This window comes from Lytechinus pictus, unplaced genomic scaffold, assembly GCF_037042905.1.
Source record: "Lytechinus pictus isolate F3 Inbred unplaced genomic scaffold, Lp3.0 scaffold_19, whole genome shotgun sequence".
NCBI classification, from domain to species: domain Eukaryota; kingdom Metazoa; phylum Echinodermata; class Echinoidea; order Temnopleuroida; family Toxopneustidae; genus Lytechinus; species Lytechinus pictus.
In genome coordinates, this window is record NW_026974140.1 from 7,932,511 (window position 1) to 7,958,289 (window position 25,779).

Here is a 25,779-nt window from a genome sequence, read left to right on the forward strand (position 1 = left end):
CCTTTGGGAGATAGCTCAGTTCTGCACAGTAGTGGTCCAAGGCTAGGCTTGTCCTTTCTCAATTTAGGCTGTATCCATTCGGCATATTTTTTACCTGAGAAACATGGTTTTTGCAGACATTTAGTTCAATTCACTGGTGCATTCAGGCAATTTATAGTTGGTTCTAAGAATGTATGTCTTTCAAAAAGCAATCAAATGGATGTATTATTGGGGATTCTGGAGAATCACTGACCTGGGATGTAGATGAGGAGGCCGGCCTTGGCTTTGGCCTTGGGCTGAGTAATGTGTACAAGGTTGAAGTGAGAAGGTCATTTCCAGTGGCCTTGTGACTTCCGGCCTCGATTACATCCCTGCCACAGACATTAACATTTGAATGAATTCATCGCTTACACTCTTAAGTTGACTTATTCTTCTATGTTCAAACTGTGCTGGGGGAATAAATCTAATGAAAAAAAGGCTGAATGGCCAAATTACACAATTAATTCAGCCTTTTTAGCCCACAGTGATCGTGTGTGATTCATATTTCTGCTGGATTCTAGCTTTATAAAGTTGATTCAGGGAATCCCCGGTTGATTGAGTGCACCCAAATTCCTCATACATATTCATGGTTATCTTACTTGGAGGCCATTTTGTTTAGGAATAGTCAATTAAAGAGGATTGCTGGTAACCTGAATTTAAGAGATCAATTATTCATGATACCAGTCAAGATTTGAATAGAGGTTTGGCATCACCTCTTTCATCATGTAACATACCCCAAGCATTGTTTATTGATCCTCTTTTATAACACTACTCCTGCCTTCCATTGATTTTCATTAGACCGTCTGCTACTTCACCAACTGCCCTTTCACATGGTAAAAAAATTTGTAATTTGAATGATGATTCCAGTGAAAAATAAGGCTAATGACGAATTTCTAGCACGTGTGAAACCAAACTTTAATCTCGAATGCTAATCACAATCACAAATTCAAATTCTACTCTGGAGGTGAATTCCACTTAAGTTTCACTCAGATTACACTACAAATTTTCTGTGTGAAAGGTCCAATGATTCTAAAGACGAATTGCAATCATTACAATGATGATTCAAGATTCATGTGTGAAAAGGCTACTAGTCTTTGTAATGTCTGACCTTATGATAGACAAATAGTGAACACCACCTTGATACCATATAATTATTAGCAAGAATGTCATTTCTACAACTCCTAGATATTGTGATTATGTAATTCAGGGTGTGCAAACATGTATCTCAGATTATCTCTGCATGTAATCCTTATAGGGCCGTCTGCACCAGCCTGAGCTTTCAAATTAGCATGCTATTTCTGATCCGGCAAATTATCCTGATCTTAACAATCTCAACAAAATTATCGCGCTAGTTTGCTGGATTAATCTCGAGATTGCAATCCCAAGTCAACTTAGGATTATTTGCAAAATAGCGTGCCATTTTACAAATTATCCTGCTAATTCGCAGGTGCAGACGCACTCAGGATTATTTATTCATGGTGTCACACCATAATTCATTGATGCCTCACTCGAGCACGAATCGCTCTTCTTGCGATGGTGGAGATGGGGTTTCTTGGAATCTCAAGATTAATCGTAAAGAGGGCTGATCGGGCTAAAATCTGGAGATTGAGCAAACTCGAGCTGGTGCAGCACTGCCTTATGACATGAAACTCATTGACCCATATTCTGAGCTTGGGTTTAAAGTAAACTCTGATCTAAAGATGTGATTTAACCATTGATAGCCAATGGTGACAGGTATCTCTAACAGTACAAGATCAATTTACTAGCTCAATTGACACAAATGCTGACTGGGAATAATTACCAAATGAGTCTTTTCCATCATTAAAACAAGAGGGGGGAAAAGGCCAAGTAAAGATATTTGGGGGGGGGGGCTTCCTATAATTTTGACACACAATTAAACTGTGGCCTAAGTTAAACCAGGACTTCAGAATATGGGCCAATGGATGTAGACATAATTTAACGGTCCTGAGGTTGGGTGAGGGATGCGCAATTAATGCTCCAGTATACAATGACAGTGCAAAACAGAGAATGAAAGAGAAACCTGAAAGAAAAAAGGGGAAAAAATCAATATCAGAGATTAACAAGTGACTAAAGATGTGAGGTTTAACAGTAGCTGCTGGATGCACAATGTATTCATCTTATAATAAATCAATGGTTTGGCTGTAGCCCTTCCATTCATTCTCTTTTTTCAGTCTTGTAGCTTCTCTCCCCTTATATGTACACTGTCCTTTGGTAAAGGACCAAGACCTCACTGAGGAAAGTGGTTCTGGTCCAATGTTTATGTTGGTGCCACCTAAATTTCGTGAACAGCAATTGGAGTTTCCTTTTTTTTTCATAAGGATTATTTGGAAGAAGTTGGCGATGTGTTGCCTTACATGTATTTTCAGATTTTGTTGATATGAACTGTTGGCATTGATATGGATATACAGTCATTTTGAGGAATTCAAATAAGAAGATTTTAGCCAGTTTGGATATGATACTATTGATTTTGTCTTTGAGTGTCTATTTGACATGGACATAAAGAATCGGAACCTGCTGTGTACGATGTGTGAATTCTTTATTGATGAAAAGGAGATTTTTTAAAGTATTGTTGTTCGTTTTGGCAAGATATGATATGATGTTCTTCCAAATTTTGTAAAAAGAAGTTAGAAAGAGCAGCCGTCTTCAATGTTTCAGCCACAACTCAAACTTAGTATGGATAGTACTAATGGGTTATACCAAAAGATTACTCATACGAACAGAATATCAAAATCAGTAAGTATATAATCACCCTTTCTCAAAAAGTAATGCATCCAACACTTCTTATGAACACACACAACAAAAGGAACCTCACTTTTCAATTTTTACAAAAATTAGTTTGATTTCTTTAGTGTAAAAAGGATTATCATGTTTATTGATTATTATTAATTTTTGAATTAAGCACACTGAACTCCTAATGTGAAAAGAGTAAGCAGAGTTGTGTAATATTTATTGGGTTCTACTAATAACATTGTGAATTATAATACCTATTGAAAAGTGACTTGTAGAGTTCCATAGCCCCCAATTTCTGAAATATAGACATTTCCCAGGCAAGTATTCTCTATATATTTCCAGGTAAAACAATGACAAATTTTCCTCATTTACCAAGAAACTCATTCCACAGAGTTGCTCACGTTTCATTGTTGTTGTACGTGATTTCTTTTTGTCATTTGATGGCATTATATGTTCAACAGACAGTTTCATTAAAAATGTGTTGAGAGGGGGCACTATTTGTAACTTAAGGTCAACTCCATCACAAAAAGAAACTGGATTTGAATAAACATAAAAATCAAACAAGAACAATGCTGATAATTTCATCATAATTAGATCAAAATTAGATGTACATGTATGATAATAAAGTTATGAAATTTCAAATTTCACTTATTAACAGTTGGATGCATTTCCTGGTCAGTATGCCAATGAGAGCTGATGATGTCACACATGATTCAAATATTTACTTTATATTTTATTATATGAAATAAAGAATATTTCATTTTTGTTTTACCGCTATGACAATTACACAGAGGAGTCGAACCATGTATATATTTATTATAAAATAGAAAATAGTGTGTGACATCATTGGTGTCCTCATTTGTATTCCAAATGTGCTGTGCATATTACTGTGTTTATAAATGAAAATGAGTCCAAAAAAAAATCATAAATATTTTACTTCTGATGTTGATACGATTCAAATCATTATACTTGTCAGATTTTTCTACATTTAATCTTATCCAGATGTTGCTGTGGTGGACCCATTAACAGTCAAATAATATAGATTTACTTGACTCAATAAGCCTATGTGTTTGATTTAGAATTATTAGATACATGTATATTTTTTTACAGAACTATAATGAATTTAGATGTAATTCATGAATTAATGCACAAATTTAGAATGATCAGTTAATTTGGTTGCAATGGGGGAGAGTGACTTCTGTATGGTGCAATCAACAGATTTGAATGTGCTATGGTAATTCTTGAAAATCATTCATCAAACACATCAAGTTGAGGGCTCTCACCCTGGAGTTAAAGTAGGGAGATGCTTCCTAATTGATGAGGAAGTCATTTATTGAGAGGAAATGTGTAATTTATTACCCCCTAAAATGAGCTATTATAGACAACGGGGTAAAATTCATAACTTCAAAATAGACATACATCAAGACTGATGCGAATATATCATTAAATATTCGACTGAAAAATTCCTATTCGGATGTTAGTATTTTTTATTGGTGATTCATATAACAAAAATGAAGATCAACTGAATTACAAGTTGCTATTAAAACGTGTCAAATTGCTTTTTGTCTCGCCTGCATAGCAGAGCGCGGCGGCGGCGTCAACATTGAAATCTTAACCCAGGTTAAGTTTTTGAAATGTCATCATAACTTAGAAAGTATATGGACCTAGTTCATGAAACTTGGACATAAGGGTAATCAAGTGTTACTGAACATCCTGCCTGAGATTCAGGTCACATGACCAAGGTCAAAGGTCATTTAGGGGCAATGAACTTAGACCATTTTGGGGGGAATCAATATCGAAATCTTAACCAAGGTTAAGTTTTTGAAATGTTGTCATAACTTCAAAAGTATATGGACCTAGTTCATAAAACTTCGACATAAGGGTAATAGTGTATCACTGAATATCCTGCCTGAGTTTCATGTCACATAATTACGGTCAAAGGTCAATTAGGGTAAAAAAACTTTGGCCATGTTGGGGTTATTTGGGGAATTGTCATCATAACTTTAAAAGTTTATGAATCTAGTTCATGAAACTTGGACATAAGAGCAACCATGTATCCCTGAATGTCATGTGTGAGTTTCATGTCACATGACCAAGGTAAAAGGTCTTTTAGGGTCAATGAACTTTGGCCATATTAGGGGTATTTGAGGAATTGTCATCATAACTTTGATATTTTATGGATCTAGTTCATGAAACTTGGACATAAGAGCAATCAATTATCCTTGAACATCCCGAGCAAATTTCAGGTCACATGACCAAAGTCAAAGGTCATTTAGGGTCAACAATCTTTGGTGATGTTGGGGGTATTTTTGGAATTACCATCATAACTTAAAAATTCTATATATGGATTTAGTTCATGAAACTTGGACATAAGAGCAGCAATGTATCCCTGAATACCCTGTGTGTGTTTCAGGAACATGGCCAAGGTCAAAGGTCATTTAAAGGTCAATGAACTCTGGCCGTGTTGGGAGTATGTTTTGAATTGGCATCATAACTTAGGAAGTTTATGGTACTTGCTCATGAAACATGAACATAAGGGTAATCAAGTATGAATGATAGTTTTGCACAATCCTTAGGTCACATGATCATGGTCAAAGGTCATTTTGGGTCAATGGACATAATATTTTATTATCTTATTAATGTTTTCTTCTGTGAATAATTATTCATTAGCTGTTTTTCAAAGGAAGCACTGCTGCTATATTGAATTGCGTAATGCAGGCGAGACTGCCAGAGGCGTTCCACTTGTTTCTTTATCATTTTAATATCCACTCTCAATATATACTGTGGATCAGTTTCTTGCTTAAGGATAACATGCCAGGTACAACTTTGTGATTTGGGTATTTGATGTGATTTGATATTTATAATGATTGTAGTTGATAGTTTCTTTTATTGTGATTTACTTCTCAATAATACAGAAAGTTAAGAAGTTTCCCTATTTCAAATATAGTTTAAAATTATTTTAATATCAGATCATATCAGGAGTTTCCCAACTAAGACTCTGTTGTCATCTACGGCTTAAACTAAATAGTGGAAACTAGTTTAACATGAAATGGGAATGCTCGAAGCAGCCTTTGAAACAATCTTAAGTGGTAGTGGTCTTCCAAACTAGTTTGGAAATCTACCTTGTGATGTAGTTTTGAAGACCTCTTTGCCTCGTTGCCTTGTTGGTGAAGACAACTGTTCTTCAATAAGCGATCTTCGCCTGGAAGTAGGAGAGTGTTTGCATGTTGTCTGGTTACTCAGTACACACTGTATGTAGAATGCTGCAGTTATAATTTTGGCATGAACCCTGTGACCCCACTGAGAGCGTTTCCATAGCAACAAGACCATTTTCCGTTTAGAGGTTCAGGAAGACAGTTTAGGAGATGGTGATGAGGATGCTAGTGAAGCAATCTAAACTGGTCCAGTCCTCAAGAAAGTAGATGAAAATGGGGTCGAAGAAAGAATAATATTTGTTGACTTTTAATGAGGCTGAAAGGATGTTTTTCTTATTCTTAAAACAAGAAGGATAATTAGCCAAGGCGTTGTTCCTTCCAATTAGAAGATATATTTCTACACATGAACTTAAAATAATCTGAGATCCTAAATATCAATCTGTCTCTTATTCCCTATGAATAATTAGTTGTTGTATGGCTTTGATGGAAACATCATTTCCGGGCTGAAAATACATGACAGGTTGTCCTGAAATGTGGATTTAGTCTCAATAGTACTATCTGTACCTGTACCCAAGTTTTCAAATTCTCCTGCTATTTCTTATCTAGCTAGTTTCTCCTGATCTGCACAGCCTCAAGATTGTTTGTAATTGAGACCCAAATATCAGATATTTTGCTGGCTTAATTTATGATAAATGAAAGTTGGGGTAATGATTTCAAAGTTAGTTTGTTTCCAATCAAATGAAATGACCACCAAAGTGTCCGTATGAATAGATGAATTAATATATGCAAAAGGATTCTAGAAGATATTGTGTAATTGCTGAGATTGGCCAAATTAAAAATGATATAACAGCCAGATGTTGGGTCTTTTTCCAAGCAATAAACAATATACTGTCCCACATGTGCTAATCTGTGTTGGCAATCTTCAGTGTAATCATTCTTCATCTTAGATTTCAGGATTTTACAAAGTTCAACTGCATCAGACCTAAATTTATGATTATATAAACATTGTTTTTTTAAATACTGACTTTCTCAGGAATAAGTGTTTATTGCATCTACATACATTTACATTTTTATCATAGGATTATTTGCAAAATAGCGTGCTGTTTCTTAAAATTTAATAGGTAACTAACAGACACAATTATCAGATATTTTATATTCTTTAACATATGATTATTAACAAAATAACGTGCTGTTCCTTTAGATGCACTCATATTTCTGCTCTCTTTTCTTCATTTTATCATACCATTCCATGGCAATTTATTCAAACATAGAACCATTCTTTGCAGCCCAACATCATATTCCATGCTCAAGCAAGAATCTTTTCTCGATGGGATTTTGGAGATGGGGTTTCTTGAATCTAAAGAGATATTACTAAGAAGGCTGATTTGGCTAGAATCTTGAAATTGGACAAACTCTGCCTGACGAAGCACCATGTAAAATGGCCAGTGATAGACCTAAGAATTGTAAAATACTGGCTGGAAGATAATAAAGTATTGATTTAGTGGTATTTATAGTCTGCTTTATGGTTCCATTGCTGATATACTTGGTCATCAGTTTTCATCAGTTGCTCCTCATCCGTAGAATTCTCTACTAATTCAACTTCGTAATTGTCACAATAATAAGACCTTCAAATCTGAACTAAGGACCCAGCTTTTCCAGCAACTTTGTGAATAATGTGTGACATAGTGGGGAGTAGGCACCACTGAATATTTTTTACAGGTAAATGGCACTATATGAATGCTGTTCATCATCATCAACATGCTTATTAGGTGAAACTTTTGAAAAAATAATGAAATAAATGTACACAAGGACTAAAATGTGTGTACGGTTTTATCCTCATGCCAAAAGTTTCATATTTATAAATCTTTTAATCTCCATTTTGTATTTGTTTTTTTTTTTCATTACAATATACATTTAATCTTAAGAAATTGAATTATAGGATTATCGTTTCAAGCAGTTGATGAAGTTTCTTATGTCTGAAGGGGGTTTTCACACCAGATGTTTTTATCAGTAGCAACAAGTCAAATAAAATGTTATTCAGTAGTGAAGAAGGGCAAGGACTCGTAAAGCACTGCAAGTTCCATACTTGGTGCATTGTACGTTTCCCTGACTAGTATACCATTATTAATGTGATTTCAAGACATGATATAAGGAGATGAAACTTCTTGTGATATTGAAAAATATAGTTGTGTGTTTTTCTGAAATGAAGAATTCTTAAAAGTTTGATGAACAAATAATTCATGTAGTATCTCAAAAATGGCTTAGAAATAAGATGGCAGAAGGATCGATACTGGAAAGGTTCATAGACTTTTGAACAATTTTATTGGTCATCAAGAAATATAAATGCATAGTTATTCAATGAGAAGAGCAATCATCTGTCAGTGTAATCTTTTCAATCCTCTAAATGATGGCCTCCTTAATCCACCCAGTCTACATTAATCCAACCCAAAGGTGGTAAGAAGAAGAAGAGGAAGAAGAAGGAGAAGGAGGAGGAGGAAGAAGAGGAAGAGGAGGAAGAGGAAGAAGAAGAAGAAGGGGTAAGGGTAACTGTTTGGGTCTGCCTTGCATTCTGCCCATGGAACGTAGACATAACGGCTTGACGTCACAACACACCATGTAGCCTTTATCAAATTAAATCTAATTCCCAGAAGCTTATTGTATAGAAACAGTATTCTTGCCTTATTGCCCTGTTATATGACCATCACCTTATTTACACTCCTGACCAGGGTGGTTGATGGGAGTGTAATTGTTTTTAACGATAGCCTGATTATGGTTCGCTATTGTTATATCAGTGCTCTGGTATGGTAAATGGATAAATGCTCTCGGCTGGAGCTTGATCAGGCATTTCATTTTCAAAGTGGACCATTGAGAGAGTCGGCTTATATTGTTTTTGCATTATGATTTACTTGGGTAATAAGTTCCCTGAGGGATATTTCAACACCTCTTTGTGTGTCTTTGACACTTGCTAACACTTCTTCAGTTCGCTGCATTGGTAAGTTCTACTCCATAAAGCAGTATACAAGGAGAATGGATGGATGACATTTTTGGGAATGGATTCTTTCCTGGTAGTGATATCACTCACATGTATGTCTTGCGAAAGCAAAGCTATATTCTAGATTCCTCCACACTCATCAAAGTTTTTCTGACAGTAACTTAAGAAACCTACTGTACATTGCCACCTGTAGCAAAAGCTTCTAACACATTGTTGAACCACCAAAAGACATATGTCTCTTGAGCTCTTGTACAGTATCTTTATCCATCAAGGAATAATAAAGCCTCCTGACTGATTATGTCACCCTCTTGCCAAATTTTCAACGGTATAAATAGAAGCCCAGCATCCACAGTCGTTGTTCTCCCTTTCACCGAATCAGTTGCAGCAATAATCAGATTTGACAGGTTGGATATTTGTAATATCCTCCCCTTACGCGACAGAATTTAACCGTAAACTTGACTTGAACTAATTCCTGGACGAGTCATGCAAACAATACCTATGGGTAGGTATATCATCTGATCAAGCCTGTTGTAATGGGTTTAAGCATTCCCTATTCGACAGGAAGTGGCCGCTTTTCGCGATGGTTTACGGTAGTAATACACTGGACAATGGCAACCGTACTTCTTATCGTTAGAGAGAAATACATTGGACAACGCTTGTTGAAATGCTGATCTGATCTTGTGAGAACATATTAGTTTCCTGTAGTAGTCCTTGGCTGGTAGACATCTGTCAATATACAGGAAGTATTTCTTTTTTACCTTTCTCAAGACATTGGACGCTGTCCTGAAGATATCATAACTTGTCAAATCATCTGGATTTATATTTCTATCCTGCAAGTTGGAACTGAGATTTATCATGGTCAATGTTTGTGCCTTGTCTACATATTTCCTCAAGTATGAATATTGGTGGATTGTCTCGAAGAATCTTTTGTTATGTTAATGTTGATGATGTCCTTCAAGAAATTGGAAGAGTTTTCACCCCGGATATCATCAATACAAATTGAAGGACTTTGTTGAGTCACTGAGTATTTAAATGATAACAAAGCAAAGATGAGCATTCTGTAGTAACAAAAAAAAAACAATCGGCAGCAACTTGTCAGTGCAGTTGTAGAATATCTTTCCAAGGTTTCCAAACTCCTATGTAGAAAGTAAATCAACTGTAATATGATGATCAATAACGGTTCTGTGAAACGGAAAAACAACAGACGGAATATGCGTGTAATGCATAATACTTGGGCACATGATTATCAGTTTGATGTAAGTTTCCAAATGCAACCCCCTTGTTGCTGTTTTTGGTTTTGTTGTACAAAAATAACTTAGTTGTCTAATTCTTTTTCCTTGCAATAAATAAATAGTTACTAATATGGAAGAAAAATTTGGGACAGTTGATATCTCAAACTGCATTTGTAAGCACTCATAGCAAATGACAATGTGTTGGTAACAGATGTTACACAGAAGGTGATGATGTGAATTAATGTCATATACTAATTTATATGGATTGTTCAGTATACAAACTATCAAGGTATTTGAATAATCTGTTTTAGTGCCAGGAAAAATTAATTAAAGACCTGTTTGTAAGTGATATTATGCTTAAATTCAGTTGCACATTTTCATTGGGGGTTTTACTCATCAACCACCCAAGATCTGTTAAAGTAATATCAATGAAATAAAAGAAAAATTGCTTGATATAAGAATAAGCATAGAAATGGCATTTCCTTTGCTATAGTACAACACTTAGTTGATTACTCATATTTTGATCGAATTGCGATTGTATTAACTTATTTATTTCAATATAGAGATATCATTATTTTATTTGGAGTGATAATAGTAGAGTATGACTTGAAATTCTGGACTCTGTATATATTTAGTGGATTTTCCCATATGAACGTTTATCATAGGAGACAAAAGAAAGACTCACCATTGTGGAGATGTTTTTATCATGTACATGTCTTTCAATAAAATGAAAGAATACTATGAACATGTGGCTCATACAGATGGTAGAATACGTAGTGGCCTGTATATTAAAATAAAACACCAGTAATAAAGTTTACAATTTGACTTTTCAACATTGCTTTTTTGCTTCCATTTGAACTAAGTCACTGTACCAAAATACATGATTCAAATTGCAAAGAAGTAATTAATTTTCCATATACTAGATGTCTTACCATTTCACTATGTTGACCACCACTGGCTTTTCATGCTCTTAATTTGTAAATGTTATGTAACTTTTTCTTCATATTTTTGTTAGTTATTTCAAACAAAAATATTTGTTTATAGGTACATGTGCATTTATAAGCCAGTGGAGGAAACATATGTATACATCGTACATGTACATCATAAACTAATGAATTGAAATTGATTTGACTTGACTTGAATTGAATTCAAATATTTTTTTTTTAAAGATTGAATTAAAACAAAGTTGAATGTCTACTTTGCAGTTATCTCGAGGGACAGGTAATGTGATGAGAGACAAGCTGATAAAAAGCAGTGGTGGATGTAAGTATTGATTCTCTATTCTATCAATAATATATATAGTGAAAATATAAATTGGCATATTATATAACACATTATTAACCGTATCAGACATCTGAGCAGGGCAACTTTGAAACATTGTTGCCTGCTTAAGACTGGGATCAAATGGCCGGTCAATAAAATTCCAATTGTTTATCCACGGGCCCAATTTATTGCCCGCTCAGGAAAGTCAATGAGAAAATGCGTGGAAATGTAGCGGGCAATAAAAGGCAGCGCTAATATCCGGGTATTTTACGCGTGCAAACGCGTCCTTGAACCGCGCAGTGCTATACGTCATAATGGTAATCAAGTTAAGACAACGCTGGATACTGCGTCCCTAGGCCAGGGACGCGTCATTTCAATTATGTCACAATGGTAAAGTTCAGAGGCCCAGTCTGCTCAACATGATAAACTAGATTCTCATTCTAAAAATTTAAAATATCTAAATTTTAACGATTTTCGCTCTAGATGTCTGATTTGGTTAATAATAGCAATATTGACTGGCCTGGGGGCGAAAGGACATATATCGCCCTCGCTAAATAGATATCACCCTCGTCTACGACTCGGGCGATATAAATCTAGTTTGGGCGATATATGTCGTATCGCCCCGAGGCCAGTCAATATTGCTTTATTATTATGACTTTTTTACTACTTCACATTACTTTTTTACTTATATGAGACTAAATGATAACACAATATTATGACATTTTTTACTACTTCACACTACTACAACAACAACTTCTACTACTACTGCTACTACTTCTACTACTACTACTACTACTACTACTACTACTACTACTACTACTACTACTACTACTACTCCTCCTCCTCCTCCTCCTCCTCCTCCTCCTCCTCCTCCTCCTCCTCCTCCTCCTCCTCCTCCTCCTCCTCCTCCTCCTCCTCCTCCTCCTCCTCCTCCTCCTCCTCCTCCTCCTCCTCCTCCTCCTCCTCCTCCTCCTCCTCCTCCTCCTCCTCCTCCTCCTCCTCCTCCTCCTCCTCCTCCTCCTCCTCCTCCTCCTCCTCCTCCTCCTCCTCCTCCTCCTCCTCCTCCTCCTCCTCCTCCTCCTCCTCCTCCTCCTCCTCCTCCTCCTCCTCCTCCTCCTCCTCCTCCTCCTCCTCCTCCTCCTCCTCCTCCTCCTCCTCCTCCTCCTCCTCCTCCTCCTCCTCCTCCTCCTCCTCCTCCTCCTCCTCCTCCTCCTCCTCCTCCTCCTCCTCCTCCTCCTCCTCCTCCTCCTCCTCCTCCTCCTCCTCCTCCTCCTCCTCCTCCTCCTCCTCCTCCTCCTCCTCCTCCTCCTCCTCCTCCTCCTCCTCCTCCTCCTCCTCCTCCTCCTCCTCCTCCTCCTCCTCCTCCTCCTCCTCCTCCTCCTCCTCCTCCTCCTCCTCCTCCTACTACTACTACTACTACTACTACTACTACTGCTACTACTACTATTACTGGTATTACTATACACTACACCACCACTACTACTACTACTACTACTACTACTACTACTACTACTACTACTACTACTACTACTACTATTACTACATACTACTACCATATATATTTCTATAACATTACTATAAATTTTAGCTGTGAGAATGACATTTAATTACTTTAATCTGTGAATTATGGATAATATTGTATTCCTTCCTTTTACATCTTCAGTGGGGTATTCCCAATCTATGCGTGAGAAAACAAGACCAAACTCAATCCTCAATTCAACTAAACCATTCCAACCGGTAAGAAAATATTGAATATTCTTCAAGTTTGTCTAAATGCTCTTTTTTTAAAAACCTAATTAAAGGGATGGTCCAGGCTGAAACTATTTATAGCTTAATAAATAAAGTAGAATTCACTGAGCAAAATGCCAAAAATTTCATCAAAATCGGATAACAAATAACAAAGTTATTGAATTTTAAAGTTTAGCCATATTTTGTGAAAAGAGTTGTCATGAATATTCATTAGGTGGGTTGATGATGTCACATCCCCACTTGTTCTTTTGTATTTAATTATATGAAATTAGGTTTATTCAAATTTTTTCCTCCAAGAGCTAGAAAAATTGGATTGACAACTGATTTAGTGCATTCGATATTTTTGCTGCAACTGATTTCATTATAAGGGAGACATATTATTCACACAAGTATGAAATAATTATGATTCTATGTAATAACATAAGAAAATGGAAAGTGGGGATGTGACATCATCAGCCCACCTAATGAATATTCATGACGACTGTTTTCACAAAATATCGCTAACTTGAAACTTCAATAACTTTATTATTTGTTATCTGATTTTGATGAAAATTTTGGCATGTTGCTCAGTGAATTCTATTCGATGTATTAAGATATATTTTCAGCCCGGACCATCCCTTTAATGAATTCGAGCATTGAAAGTTAATAACATTTAGATTTACCCAAACTTGAGAAAGGATATAATGCTTTAGATCAATCAACTAGTAATGAAATTAAGTGAACAGAGAGGCAAGTATTGTTTTATAACAAGATGGCAGCATGATAAACAAAACCCAATATGTTGTATTGATTTTTTTTGCCTGAAAACTATAGATATGGTAGACAGCTGTGTCCTATTTTTGTTGCATGGCAATGAGTATATTGTGAGCAAATTCTCATGGCATTAAATCAATACAAATTGTAAAAATTTGGGATGAAAGCTCTGCTGAACATACATATAAATCATCATGTACTCTGTATTTGACGCAATAATGATGTAGACATTTTTATTATGGATTAGTTAGAATACGATATCTCATGATGTGAATATCTGGATATGAGCATGGTGGATATTTTCAGTGGTGGATTATTGAATACGCTCTATTAGTCAAGTCTGATTTGATTTGGTTATGCCATGGAGCGTAGCTGGGCTTGGCATGATGTCGATGAGGTAAGATATTATAGGCATCATTCACATATGTCAAGGAAAATCATAAACTTATCTTATCTTAAACAGATTAAATGGATGGATAGTGAAATGGATGGAAGCATTTGTGTAAAGTGCATGCTCCTGAATATTGTATTTGAAATCAGTAATTGAAATAGACCTAGTAAGATTGGAATGCTTTGAGTACTACATGTATATTTGTTGGATTTGGATTCTCATTAGATTGAAATATGTCAACTATCATCATGGAGTAATTATTGTTAGCCTCATTTGTTAATAAATGCAAAATCACTTGAAAATCAGTTACATGTGAAGAATGAATAGGAGGATGGTGGATCTACATGTACAGTGTATGCAGTTCTCAGACCATTGATGTTCCTGACATATGTATATCAACAGCATGCCTGAAAGTTAAAATGTCAGGCTAGGTTGTTCACAGATGAATGCTTGTTTGCTTGTTGTATACCCCTTTTGAAATGGAGGAACATACACTGTATGTCATTGTGCAACTTGCAAGGGTGACCTCCCTCCTCTTGAAAAATGGCAAAGTACGTAGAAGATAAGCTTCAATCCTCAGGCAGGCGTGTAGCCAGGGGGGGCGGTCGCCCCCCCCCCCCAAACGCCCCCAAAAAGAAACAAAAAGAAAGGGAAAAGGAGAAAAAGAAAAAGGAAAAGAAGGAAAGGGAAGAAAGGTATAGCTTTATTTTTCCTTCTTTTTTTGTCAAAATAATAAAACCTAAAGGAGACGTTCTTCGATCTCTGGATCTCTTCATACAAAATTTTGCTTCTGCGCAGATTGCCATTCCCTTTTGTTTCCCACACCTTGTTTTTACTCTGTTTTTACCCTTCTCGGGTGTGGGAATCGTATATTCTTGCCAAAAGTTATAAAGTATTCATGGATGTAAAGAGTATGAAAAGTTTTTTTTTTTTCATATTGCATTGACACAAAATTTTGGCTCTTCTGTTCGGAGCGGGTAAACATTACGGATTACCATCTTTCCCCGAATCCCCAAATGCTATTTTCTTTCGCTTTTCAGCAAGTATTTTTTGGCAAAACATCTGCTCAAAGGGGTGGTCCAGGCCAGGTTTAATTTATATCCACTAGATAGACAAAAACCTTCTTTCCTATACTATATTTTTTTTAAGAAATAAGAGGCACAGTTATTTTTTATTGAATTTTCAATTTTGCCAAAATCATATTCTGGCACGAGTCTGTACGATCCCAGAATGCAATGCGCAGCTTTTTCTGTGACGTAGCATCTCCACTTTGGCTTCGCTGGCTGCTGCTACGAGCGCGAGCGAGCTAGCTAGCTAGCTAGCTATCGCTCGTACGTATGCGTATAGATCATCAGCGCCGGCCGCATACGTACGGTATTAGCTACATGTAGTTTTCGACTTGCATTGATTGCAGCCACCGTCGACCCTGTAATTCACAATTTGTTTGTTTCTCGCCGTTTATTTCATAATTTGAACAATTAATATGTCGGGTCCTGCAAGATATGCATTCCAACCAAGGTGGAATGCGGAAGAGTTGGAGAACCGTCGAAGAATAGAAGAAGAAGAGGTGGAGGAAGATCCGATCGTACCGCAGCCAGCGGCCGATCGAGTGGGGAGAAATGACTGGTGTCGGTGCGGGAACTGCCCGGTGATGCCGACGGCCAGAGAGAGCATTTGGTCCTCGCAAACGACTCTACTCGCGTTATATTTGTATGTTTTTATGTCAAACTTGTCAGTCCCAATATTGTGAAGCCACTGGGCACATCTCTCTCGATCTCGGATCGGATTTGGTATAGAAAACGCACTTTTATGGTTATTTTCTCCCGGCCGAACCGAGCAGCCGTATGCCTGACACATAGGCATATTGCAGCTGTGAGACGTCGCGCGCTGGATTGTTGCGAAACCAAAGTGGAGATGGTACGTCACAGTCACGTGACCGATCTCGCTACATGTGCGCGAAATTTAATTCTTTTTGCCCCAAATAACCGTTACAAGAAATGCTCTTAAAAATCTCCAAAGTCGAGTAAGGAGATAATACTTTTTGAAATGGCTCCTGTAATTATTTACTACGGGCTAAATATTTTTTGGAGCTGGCCTGGACCACCCCTTTAAATTCGTGCCGTGCTAAATGCAAGAGTATGTACGATACTAAACTTTATTCTATATCGCTGCACATCCATCTCCTGTCTTGTTTTGCGCCATTGATTTGACATTTTGATTATCACTGAAGTTTATTAAACAAAAGGAAGCGCTTAATATGAGCGAAATTACACAATTTTTTTTCGTCCAAAATAAATCACAGAGGTTTTCGTACTTCGTGAGCATGGGAAAGGAAAAGTAACTCTTCTAGCATGCACCATCCCTTTCACATTTCTAGCTCTTTTTTCTTCTTAATCGAGTTATATATAATCTAAGAAATATCAAAATTAAAACAGGTTTCCAACAAAAAATTTTTAAAATTCAGAGCTCCAACACCATTCGCGGGAAGGAATAGGGCCTAATTCCTTCCTTTATATACCTGTCTACTACTCTGAGCTCTGTTTAGCGACTTGAGTTTACAAAATTTAATGTGGATAAACTTTTTACAATCAAATCTGATGTGACCAAGGTAGGCACAATTAGAGGCCTATCATTTCTGTTCTCTATTTTTATAAAACGTTTTAAGCTTCCGCGCTTCGCGCGGTAAGAGCAATTATTTCGAATTCTTCAGTCTTTTCCCATTTTTTGGCTCTCATAATTTCTTTAGAAAACTATTTCTTAAAATCACATTAAGTCAATATTTGAGTTGATACGGGTACAAGAGATGCAAGAGACGCCTTCTCTTGATTTGAATTTGATAAGATATCAAAAACTTCGCGCAACTCCCCCCTCCCTGCACCCTACACCCTAGGGAGCGCGCTTCGCGTGCTCTTTAAGTGTTGGCACGCTTTGCGTGCACTTACCGCCCCCTCCAAAATTAAATCCTGGCTACGCGGTTGTCAATCCTGCAAAGTGCACCGTCTTGACAGTGTCTAAAGAAGAAATCACATCCTCTCAGGGACTATACTGTTTGTGGGCAGGTGTTAGAAATCATCTCATCCATATCTGGGGGTTCAACTGGACAATAAATTATTACGGAGGGAACAAGTGGACAAAACAGCCAACAAAGCTTACGAGACTCTTTGCATTCTTCAAAGGAATTTATGGTTATGTCCGAGGGATGTCAAAGTCATAGCCTATAAATCATTAGTTAGACCAGTTTAGAGTATGCCACTTGTTCATGGGATCCACATAAAGTCGGTCAAGTAAGATATCCAGAAGGGGTTCAACGCAAGGCAGCCTGTTCATGTGGAAGCGCCGTGGTGTAGCGGTTCTGACTCTCGCCTTGTAATCAGAGGGTCGTGTGTTCGAATCCCACCATGGCCTAGCGCCCTTTAGCAAGGCGTCATTTCCACACTTTGCCACTCTCACCCAGGTGCTAATTGGGTACTGGTAGGAAACGACCATAATTGTGGTTGGTTTAGCAAGTGTGCGCCTAAGAGGCTGCTTGAAATGCTATGAATCCAGTAACCGGGTAATAATAATTGTGAAGCGCTTTGAGCAGTCGTAGATTGATAAAGTGCTATATAAATGCCAATTATTATTATTATTCATGCTGTGGAGATTACAGCTGTAAAAGTAGCGTTAGCGGAATGTTTAAAGATTTCCAACTCAATACACTGGAAAGTAGAAGGGAAAAGAGTAGACTGACAATGATGTTTAAGATCCAGAATATTGATATAAAAAAAGGGGAAGACATGAACTTACAGAAACCTACAAAAATACATTCTTTACAAGAACAATCAAAGCTTGGAATTCATTGGACCCTATGACAGCAGATAGGTTCAGAGCGGCACTCTCCTTGACACGAGAGCAGCACGCTGGCATTATGCAGTCTACTGCCCTGCCGGTGTAAACTTGAGAAGGTTTAGATGGCTCCCTTTACAGATGTTTAATCTTAAATAATGATCAAATATAAAATAGTGATAAAATGATTTGATGAAATATGTTATGATAACAGTATGTTTGCTGTCGTCATGAAGTAAATTTCATCCGCCTCATCTTTGAAGTAACTCCAGCTGTAAGGCCATATGTGAAAAACAACAATTTGAATGGTGTCTCGCAAAACAAACTCATATTAGATAATTATATAATGTCATTTATGAACCACCATGGTGGATATGCTTCTCACCCAACAAACTTATTATCTTAGGTAACGATGAAATGAAATGATAGTTCTAACACATGTATTTAGACACAGAGAAATACTGCTTTACTTTTCTGCATTGAGTATTACCTGGGAAGAATACTCCTTCATTGTATATTATCACAAAGCATAATATCATTCTTTGTGTTCATTTATTTGACTATTGATTATCATAAAATTTCTGAATTGATTAATTCTGATTTGAATAGGTGATAGTAAATGTCATATCTTCTTTCTTATCTGTATTAGATGCCATTCCAGTCTCAGGGTAGCTCATCTGATGTGCGGTCACCTCTTGGTAATGCTGGGTAAGTTAAATTCATATTTCTCCCCAATAAAAATAAATGAACATGTCTAAACTTAAGTTTCATAACTTGTACCTTCAATTTAATTCACTTGACTTTACACTCACTCCACAGCTTGAATATTGTGAGTTATTGGAGCAAGTTTGTAAGTCATAAAAATGGGTCAGTTATACCACGGTCACATTTGCTCTACGGCGGCCGTACGGCGAGTCGAAAACAGCCGTTTAATTAATTTTTACTAAAACCACATATATGTAGCTAGTACAAACAGAATGTTAAAACGGCTGTTTTCGACTCGCCGTACGGCCGCCGTAGAACAAATGTGACCAGGGTATAAGTCATGGAAACAAGTTATGAAAAACAAAATCATACCATATCACCAGAGGGGCCCAGTGATATACTTTAACATTGATACATGTATCTTTTTTTTTTAGATATAAGATGACCCTGTTCTTATTTTCTAAAGATTACAAATTTTATTTAAGAAGATTCTATTAAGGTGTGTTTACCTTGTGGTATATTTTGTGTGATTGGAATGATAATAGACACGTAATAATAATCTAGGATAGAAATGGCCATTTGATTGTTTTTTTTCATGAAATTCCCAACAACATTTTTTGTTTGAAATTGAAAATATGAAATTCTGTAGGCACTTGTCATTGTGCAGATTTACAGTGGACTTAGCATCTCTATTTCTTTCAATTTGATCCTTTTTTTCTAAGATCATTTTTGACATGGCATGTTGATCATATTTTTATTTCATAAAGAAGAGCAAATGCTACGCATCTATGATTCTAAATACAACTTTCATTAGGCTAATTAATTCTCCTTTCAACACTATTGCTTAGATCTTTTTACTTCAGTGTTGGGTGCTTGTGAACTATATTTCTTTCATTAATTAAAGCCCAACCTTTTAAGAAGTTGTAATGTCCAGAGGGATTCCATATTAAATTTTCTCAGTATTGGTTCAGAGATTTCAAAGGAGTCTGGACCAAATTCATTTTTTTTCAAAAATTTGCCAAAGTTTGCAAAATTAGTTCATGAATTGTGTGGGCCAAAAAGAAGGCAATTTTATGTAGGATACTTAAACTGAAACAGTATCTCATGTCTATGCGTCATGTCATATATACCAAAATAAATAAGAGAAAAGCAAAGGGATAGGGGGTGCAAAAAGAATTAGTGAAGTGATTCTTGCACTGAAGCAAGTAATATGTCATTGCCTGTTTGGTCAGAATGATAGAATTCCACGGAGGTAGAGTCAGTATTTCTTGTGATTCATTTAACAAACCTATGACAGGATAGTTCAGTTATCCTGATCAAGGAGATAAAAACCCTCTTTATTTAACAAAGTTTGAGTTCTTGCCAAGATATTTGAAGAGTTTATTAACCATGCCAACATTCAATGTTGTGACACTGGCATCAATCACTGTCCACATTCTTTGAAATCATAACTGTTCGTTTGAATATGAAGATAAGGGAGAAAAATTGTGATGAATTCGAATTTGAAGTGCTTGTAAAATGAAGAATTTTTGTTTTCTTGCTTTTCATTAAAGTGATATAATTCCTAATAATTGCACACATGTTGGAGAAGCTAATGCTGATTGCAAAATCATAACATGGCATCATCTTAATTTCCATTGAAATTCACACCTAGCAAATTATGGATGTTAATTTGGATCCCTGGCGATAATGCTCTTGATACACGGGAATAGAATTTGACATTCCATTCCACACTCTATTGTAATTTACTTACCAAGCCTACTGGGTTGTAGAGCTTGCTTGGTGTGTGTATAGGTGATTTCATTAATATGTCAATTGATTGAGGTGGGTTGGGTGGTAGTATAAACTACTCATGGAACATTAAACTTTTTAGGTTGGTTCATTGCTTATATCTGTTATACAGTATGTTGTGATTAATTGGTTTGTGTATTTGAGGTAGTGAATAGATGCTTGGAAAATGAAAATAGTAATAGAAATGGTGACATGATTGAGTGATATCAGAGGTTTGATCATAAGTATGTAAATTATTATTCAGTAATCACATATAGATGAAATGTTTTATTAATTCATTTAGTATTATGAATTACTCAATGGGTAGATTCAATGATTTAGAACTAGTATGCACTGTGAAACTGGTGTTTAACAATTGTGCTTAGAGGACCAAACCTGTTATTTTACAATGTGTAAGATCTGTGGTGTTAAACACCCAATACACCTTTGGTTATAATTTGGTGTCATTTTGTAAATCTACCTAGGGTGTAATCTTAACACCTATGGTGTGGTCTTTTAGAGACACCTAGTGGTGTCGGTTTTAACACTCTAGTTATTACAAAGTGTAATGCCTTGTAACCTGTTTCCTGCAGTCATATCTCGGCCTATGTTATAGTTAACTAACTATATACAGTAGTTTACACGTAAACTTATGTAGTATTAATCTGTTTATTATTCCCACTTTTCCCCCACTCTTATCCTTTTCTCTATCCATATATCTCAATCTCCTACAATCCCACAACCTGATCTAAAACAATACCACCGCTCTCATACACCTTCATCTGATACTCCTCCTCTTTGACCACCACTGGCCACGCCCATTCTTATTTGGCTCCACCTCCTCCTTCACTTTGCCCCACCCAATTCCTTTTGTTTGACCTTTGACCCTATTGAACCAGTATTGAGCTGGGCAAGTGGCACTGGAACCGAGTCGCCATAAAATTGGGGGTGAAGTAAGTCCTATATGATGGCATGCCTATAGTATATTTTTTTTGTAAATGTTTCTCCTTAGTCTTAGTTTGCTTCCCTGCATGTAAATATCAACTCCCAACTTGTGATCTGGCTTTTCGGTAGGCCATAGATACTCCTTTGTTTATCTTTTATTATAAAAGAAAGGAAAAGAGACTAAAATGAATATTGGTGAAAACCTTTCATAGACCTAAAATGGACAGAATTATTATATTTGAGCTGATAATAATTTTTTTTTACAGAATTGATGGTAAACAGAAAAAATTCTATGAAAGAGTTTGAAGTGATGGTTTCGTAGTTTACATGACTATCCTCGTGACTTCACTAAAACAGTACTTAAGAACTGTTATAAAGGAGTTTGGTTCACCCAGATTTGTACATGAAGGTTATATTTTATGACAGTGTCTTTCAAAGCCAGGCTACATGTGTCCCATATTAATGCAGCTTCTTTGTCCTAAGTATGATGACATAATTATAGCCTTTATTCTTATTCACATGTAACCCTGCTTAGATTATTTTCACTTAACATATTACATTTACAAAGCATGATAAGTGTCAGCCATTGTTTATGTGTGCCTAGATCATATTGTATGTAAAAAACAGGAGGGTGTTAGAGTCATTGTTAGAATCATAGATACATGTATATACCCTTCTCTGCTCGTTAGATGTACTTTTATAGCTTAGTGAGTGTAATGAGTGCCCAACCTGACATATCATTCTTTTTAGCACATTTACAAAGATCTTTCATTCAACCTTCGGTATCGTAACAAAATGTATTATTTACTGTTACAAGACATTAACTCTGTGGTGATGTTAAGTTGATTATTTCTGCATTAAATGGTGTTCCCGCATAGGCTTTCAAATTCTGTTTTTAGGGTATGCTCATTATGATACTTGATCCTTAATGTAAGGAGTATCTCATTGAGGGGCTGATGCTCGCGAATGTAGCACATTGGATATTTCACCAGGATTCATAAAAGGTTGCAAAAACATTCATTGTTGCAAACAGTTTTTATTGTGTTCAGAATATCTTTGCAAAACTATTTTCCCGGGGGGGGGGGGGGGGGGGGCACTCAGTATATAATGCATAGTGGTTATGTGCCACGGAGGGGACCCCCATTTTTACATTCAAATTTCTGTTCCAAGGCATAGCATTTTTGTCTTATTGAGAAAAAGAACAAAGAAAGCCGCTCCAAAGCATAGCATTTTCTTCTCGAGAAAAAAAAAGAAAGAAATCCGCTCCAAAGCTTCGCATATTTTCCGTTACGCCGTTCCGGCTGCATTGATCTGCTACAATGAGCTGCAATTTTGGTGAAAAGCGGCCGCTGTTCGACCATCGCCTCTGCGCTAGCGCACCCGGCGCCCGTGCCGCCGGGCTAGCTGCATGCACGTATGCCTGTTCCATAGGGATGCATACGCACTCACACGCAGGCGACCCGTTCCAAGGACCCCCGTTTTCACAAACATTTGTAGTTCCGAAGCCTGTTCCTTGGACCCTCCTTTTTACAATAAGCCCGCTCCAAGGCCCCCGTTTTTTGTCTCGCCCTCGGCACATACCTACTAATTTTTTGGTCGAGTACCCCCCCCCCCCCCCCCCCCGGACTATTTTTCTGTAAACAGTTGCTGCCATTTGCAAACGGTTGTAAATGGTGTCACTGAGGTTCTTTTTAATTCACCAATGATAGTGCCCAACCAATATTACCCCTGTATGAAATTGATCCGCTAATAAAAATTGTGTGTCGAACGTTTTCAAACATTGTCCCCATTGTGAAGCAGTTCCCAAATAGACTTTGTCAAACATTCGTAAGAGTTTGCAACACTCACCAAAAAGTTGGCGAATTCAGAATTTGCAACGTTTGTATACATTCGCCGTTCAGTGAGATACCTCTAAAGGGTGCCTTTGATGTGAGGGATCTTTTGGATTGTGCTAAAAATGAACAGTTCCAGGGGTGGGAGGGGGGGGGGACATCCATGATAGCTTGTGTGTTTGTATGATTGTGTAATTGTATATAAAGCTATGAATATTTTTTTTCAGCACATTTCATCAATAAACATTGCGTTTGATTTGAACATTTGTGAGCCTGATTGGATAGTGTTTAAGTTTTTGCAGGGGTTTAACAGGGTATATACTGTACATGTACAAAGATTTCCCTTGTAATTATGTATTTTCTATGTGTCTGTGTCTTTATCTCGTTATGGAATTTTGGGAAGTATTGCCATTGAATGTTCTACACAAAGTGATTTGAGAGTGTACTTTAATTCGCAATGTACTCTCATTTGGCTTTTATGTTGATATATTGGCTATTAATTGCATGGGTTTGCTGTATGTTGATGTGAACAAATATTATTTTTGCCAGGATAAAAAGACTTTTCTGTTTGTGAAATATGTCTTTGGACGATGCTCTCAATTGAATTCCAGGTCGTTATAATTGATATAAATTCTTTACCCCTAATTATTTCAATTGTACTTATAAAAGACAAAGACAATTAGACATTCATTAAACAAGATCACTCTATCCACAAGAATGCATGTGAATTCCAAGTAGAATATCTGAACATCATAATATGACCTTTTAATTACCATACTCTATTAGATCAGACTGCGAGAAAATCACATTGTTTTTTGTTTTTATTTAAGTTTTATACATAGTAACCACATCGTGTATTCTTGATACAGAAGTTGTTCTGATATCAAACCAGATAATAAGATTAGAGCTCAGTAATTATTGACCGTCTGTAGACATTCTTGAAATTCTTTGATGTAGATGTCATAAAAACTCTGCCAGAAAGGTTCATACCAGGCAGTTCATACCTCAGGCTCAATGTTGACATTTAGTTTGGAAAGGTATATACCACAGTCCAGCAGGTTCATAATACTGTTGAAATCTATATTAGAACATTGAAACAGATAGCTGAAGGTCTTGAAATGGATCTAAATTATTGACAGAATCTAACTCAGTGTAAATACTTGGTTTTGGGTCATTGCTTAAATAGGTTGTTGAAGAGATTAAGTGTCTCCTAATTATATTTTAGGGAATAAGTAGGGGTCAAGATCTGACTAGGTTTTACTAAGTATCTGTTTTGAATAATATTTTTGAGTTGATTTAGGTATTTCAGGAAGTTAGATAGATGAGAATGCTGTTCTATCATCAATATATGTTCCTTACTTTAGATTTTATATTCCCCTTTTTCACTGAGAGAAGGGAAATATGTAGAGAGAGAAGGGGGTACTTGGAGCTCTGATTTGATAACCGTAACCAAAGGAAGGTTTATTCTATTATCCTTTAAGTATAGTTTGACTGGGTCATAAGGTTGAAGATAATTGAATTGAATTGAATTTATTCAAACCAGTCAAAGGAGAACAAAGTACAAACAAAATAAATGGTTACATTATAAAGAACTGAAACAAATGACAGGTTTGGGACCCCAAAGAAGCACAGCTTGTAATCAGGGGCCCCTGCATATGATATTTTACTCAAACATGGAATAACTATAAGAAAAAAAACAAACAAGGTATTTAAAAATCACAACAGGAACATTACCCACACGCAAGCATACTAAACTATGTTTAGCCAAGGTGTGATTTCTAACATCTCTTGATTCACCCTCATGTATTTTAATTTTATTTTATATTGGTATAATAAGTAGATTGTGAACACTTTGTTCAGTATTTCTATGCACAATATTCATCATTTTCATATTTTTGCCATATAATTTCACTTAGTTTGGCAATGCATGCATATATGAATACTGCCTATCATTTGCTTGTGGCAAAAGCTTCTTTACTTTGCAGCACTGCCTCTAAGGAATGTCTTGGGCTATACTCACAAACATTAATGATTTTTTTTTCTTCTTTAGCTCAGATTTGATTTTTTTTGCACATCTGATCTCAAATTTTAGCTTATAGTCGAAGCAATTTTTTAAAGACCAGATTATGCTAAACGTGTTATTTAAAGAGCAGTGAAATTAATAATAATTATAAAGATAGTAGTAAACTTCTAAGTTTTTAAGTTGAACAGATTAATGTGGTCCCAAATTACTTGACCAAGGTACATGTATGTGTCTTTTATTTATTTGTATAACCTTTGAGAATCTATTTGTCAAATGCTTTGTTGAAAGTTGTTTATGTTTTCTTGGTCATTACATGTTGTTTTATTGATGGATTGTCAGTGCTCACTGTGTATTGTTTTTATTGACTTAAGGGTG

At 36.4% G+C, this 25,779-nt stretch overlaps 1 protein-coding gene across 5 annotated transcripts in view; it reads left to right on the forward strand.

Moving 5' to 3' along the window:
* The first annotated feature begins 2,191 nt into the window (after positions 1-2,191).
* Positions 2,192-25,779, forward strand: part of LOC129260952 (rho guanine nucleotide exchange factor 18-like) — an 82,292-nt gene continuing 58,704 nt past the window's right edge. Inside the window, exons 1-5 of one of the 5 annotated variants that reach the window (XM_054898965.2) lie at positions 2,613-2,772; positions 11,354-11,411; positions 13,075-13,148; positions 18,779-18,837; positions 21,504-21,557. In XM_054898965.2, coding sequence (XP_054754940.2) covers positions 2,686-2,772; positions 11,354-11,411; positions 13,075-13,148; positions 18,779-18,837; positions 21,504-21,557 — 332 coding nt within the window. In that variant the 5' untranslated portion in view covers positions 2,613-2,685. Of the gene's footprint in view, positions 2,773-8,638; positions 10,173-11,353; positions 11,412-13,074; positions 13,149-18,778; positions 18,838-21,503; positions 21,558-25,779 lie in introns of those variants that run through there. The other 4 variants (XM_054898964.2, XM_064114511.1, XM_064114510.1 and 1 more) reach the window with 4 other exon arrangements.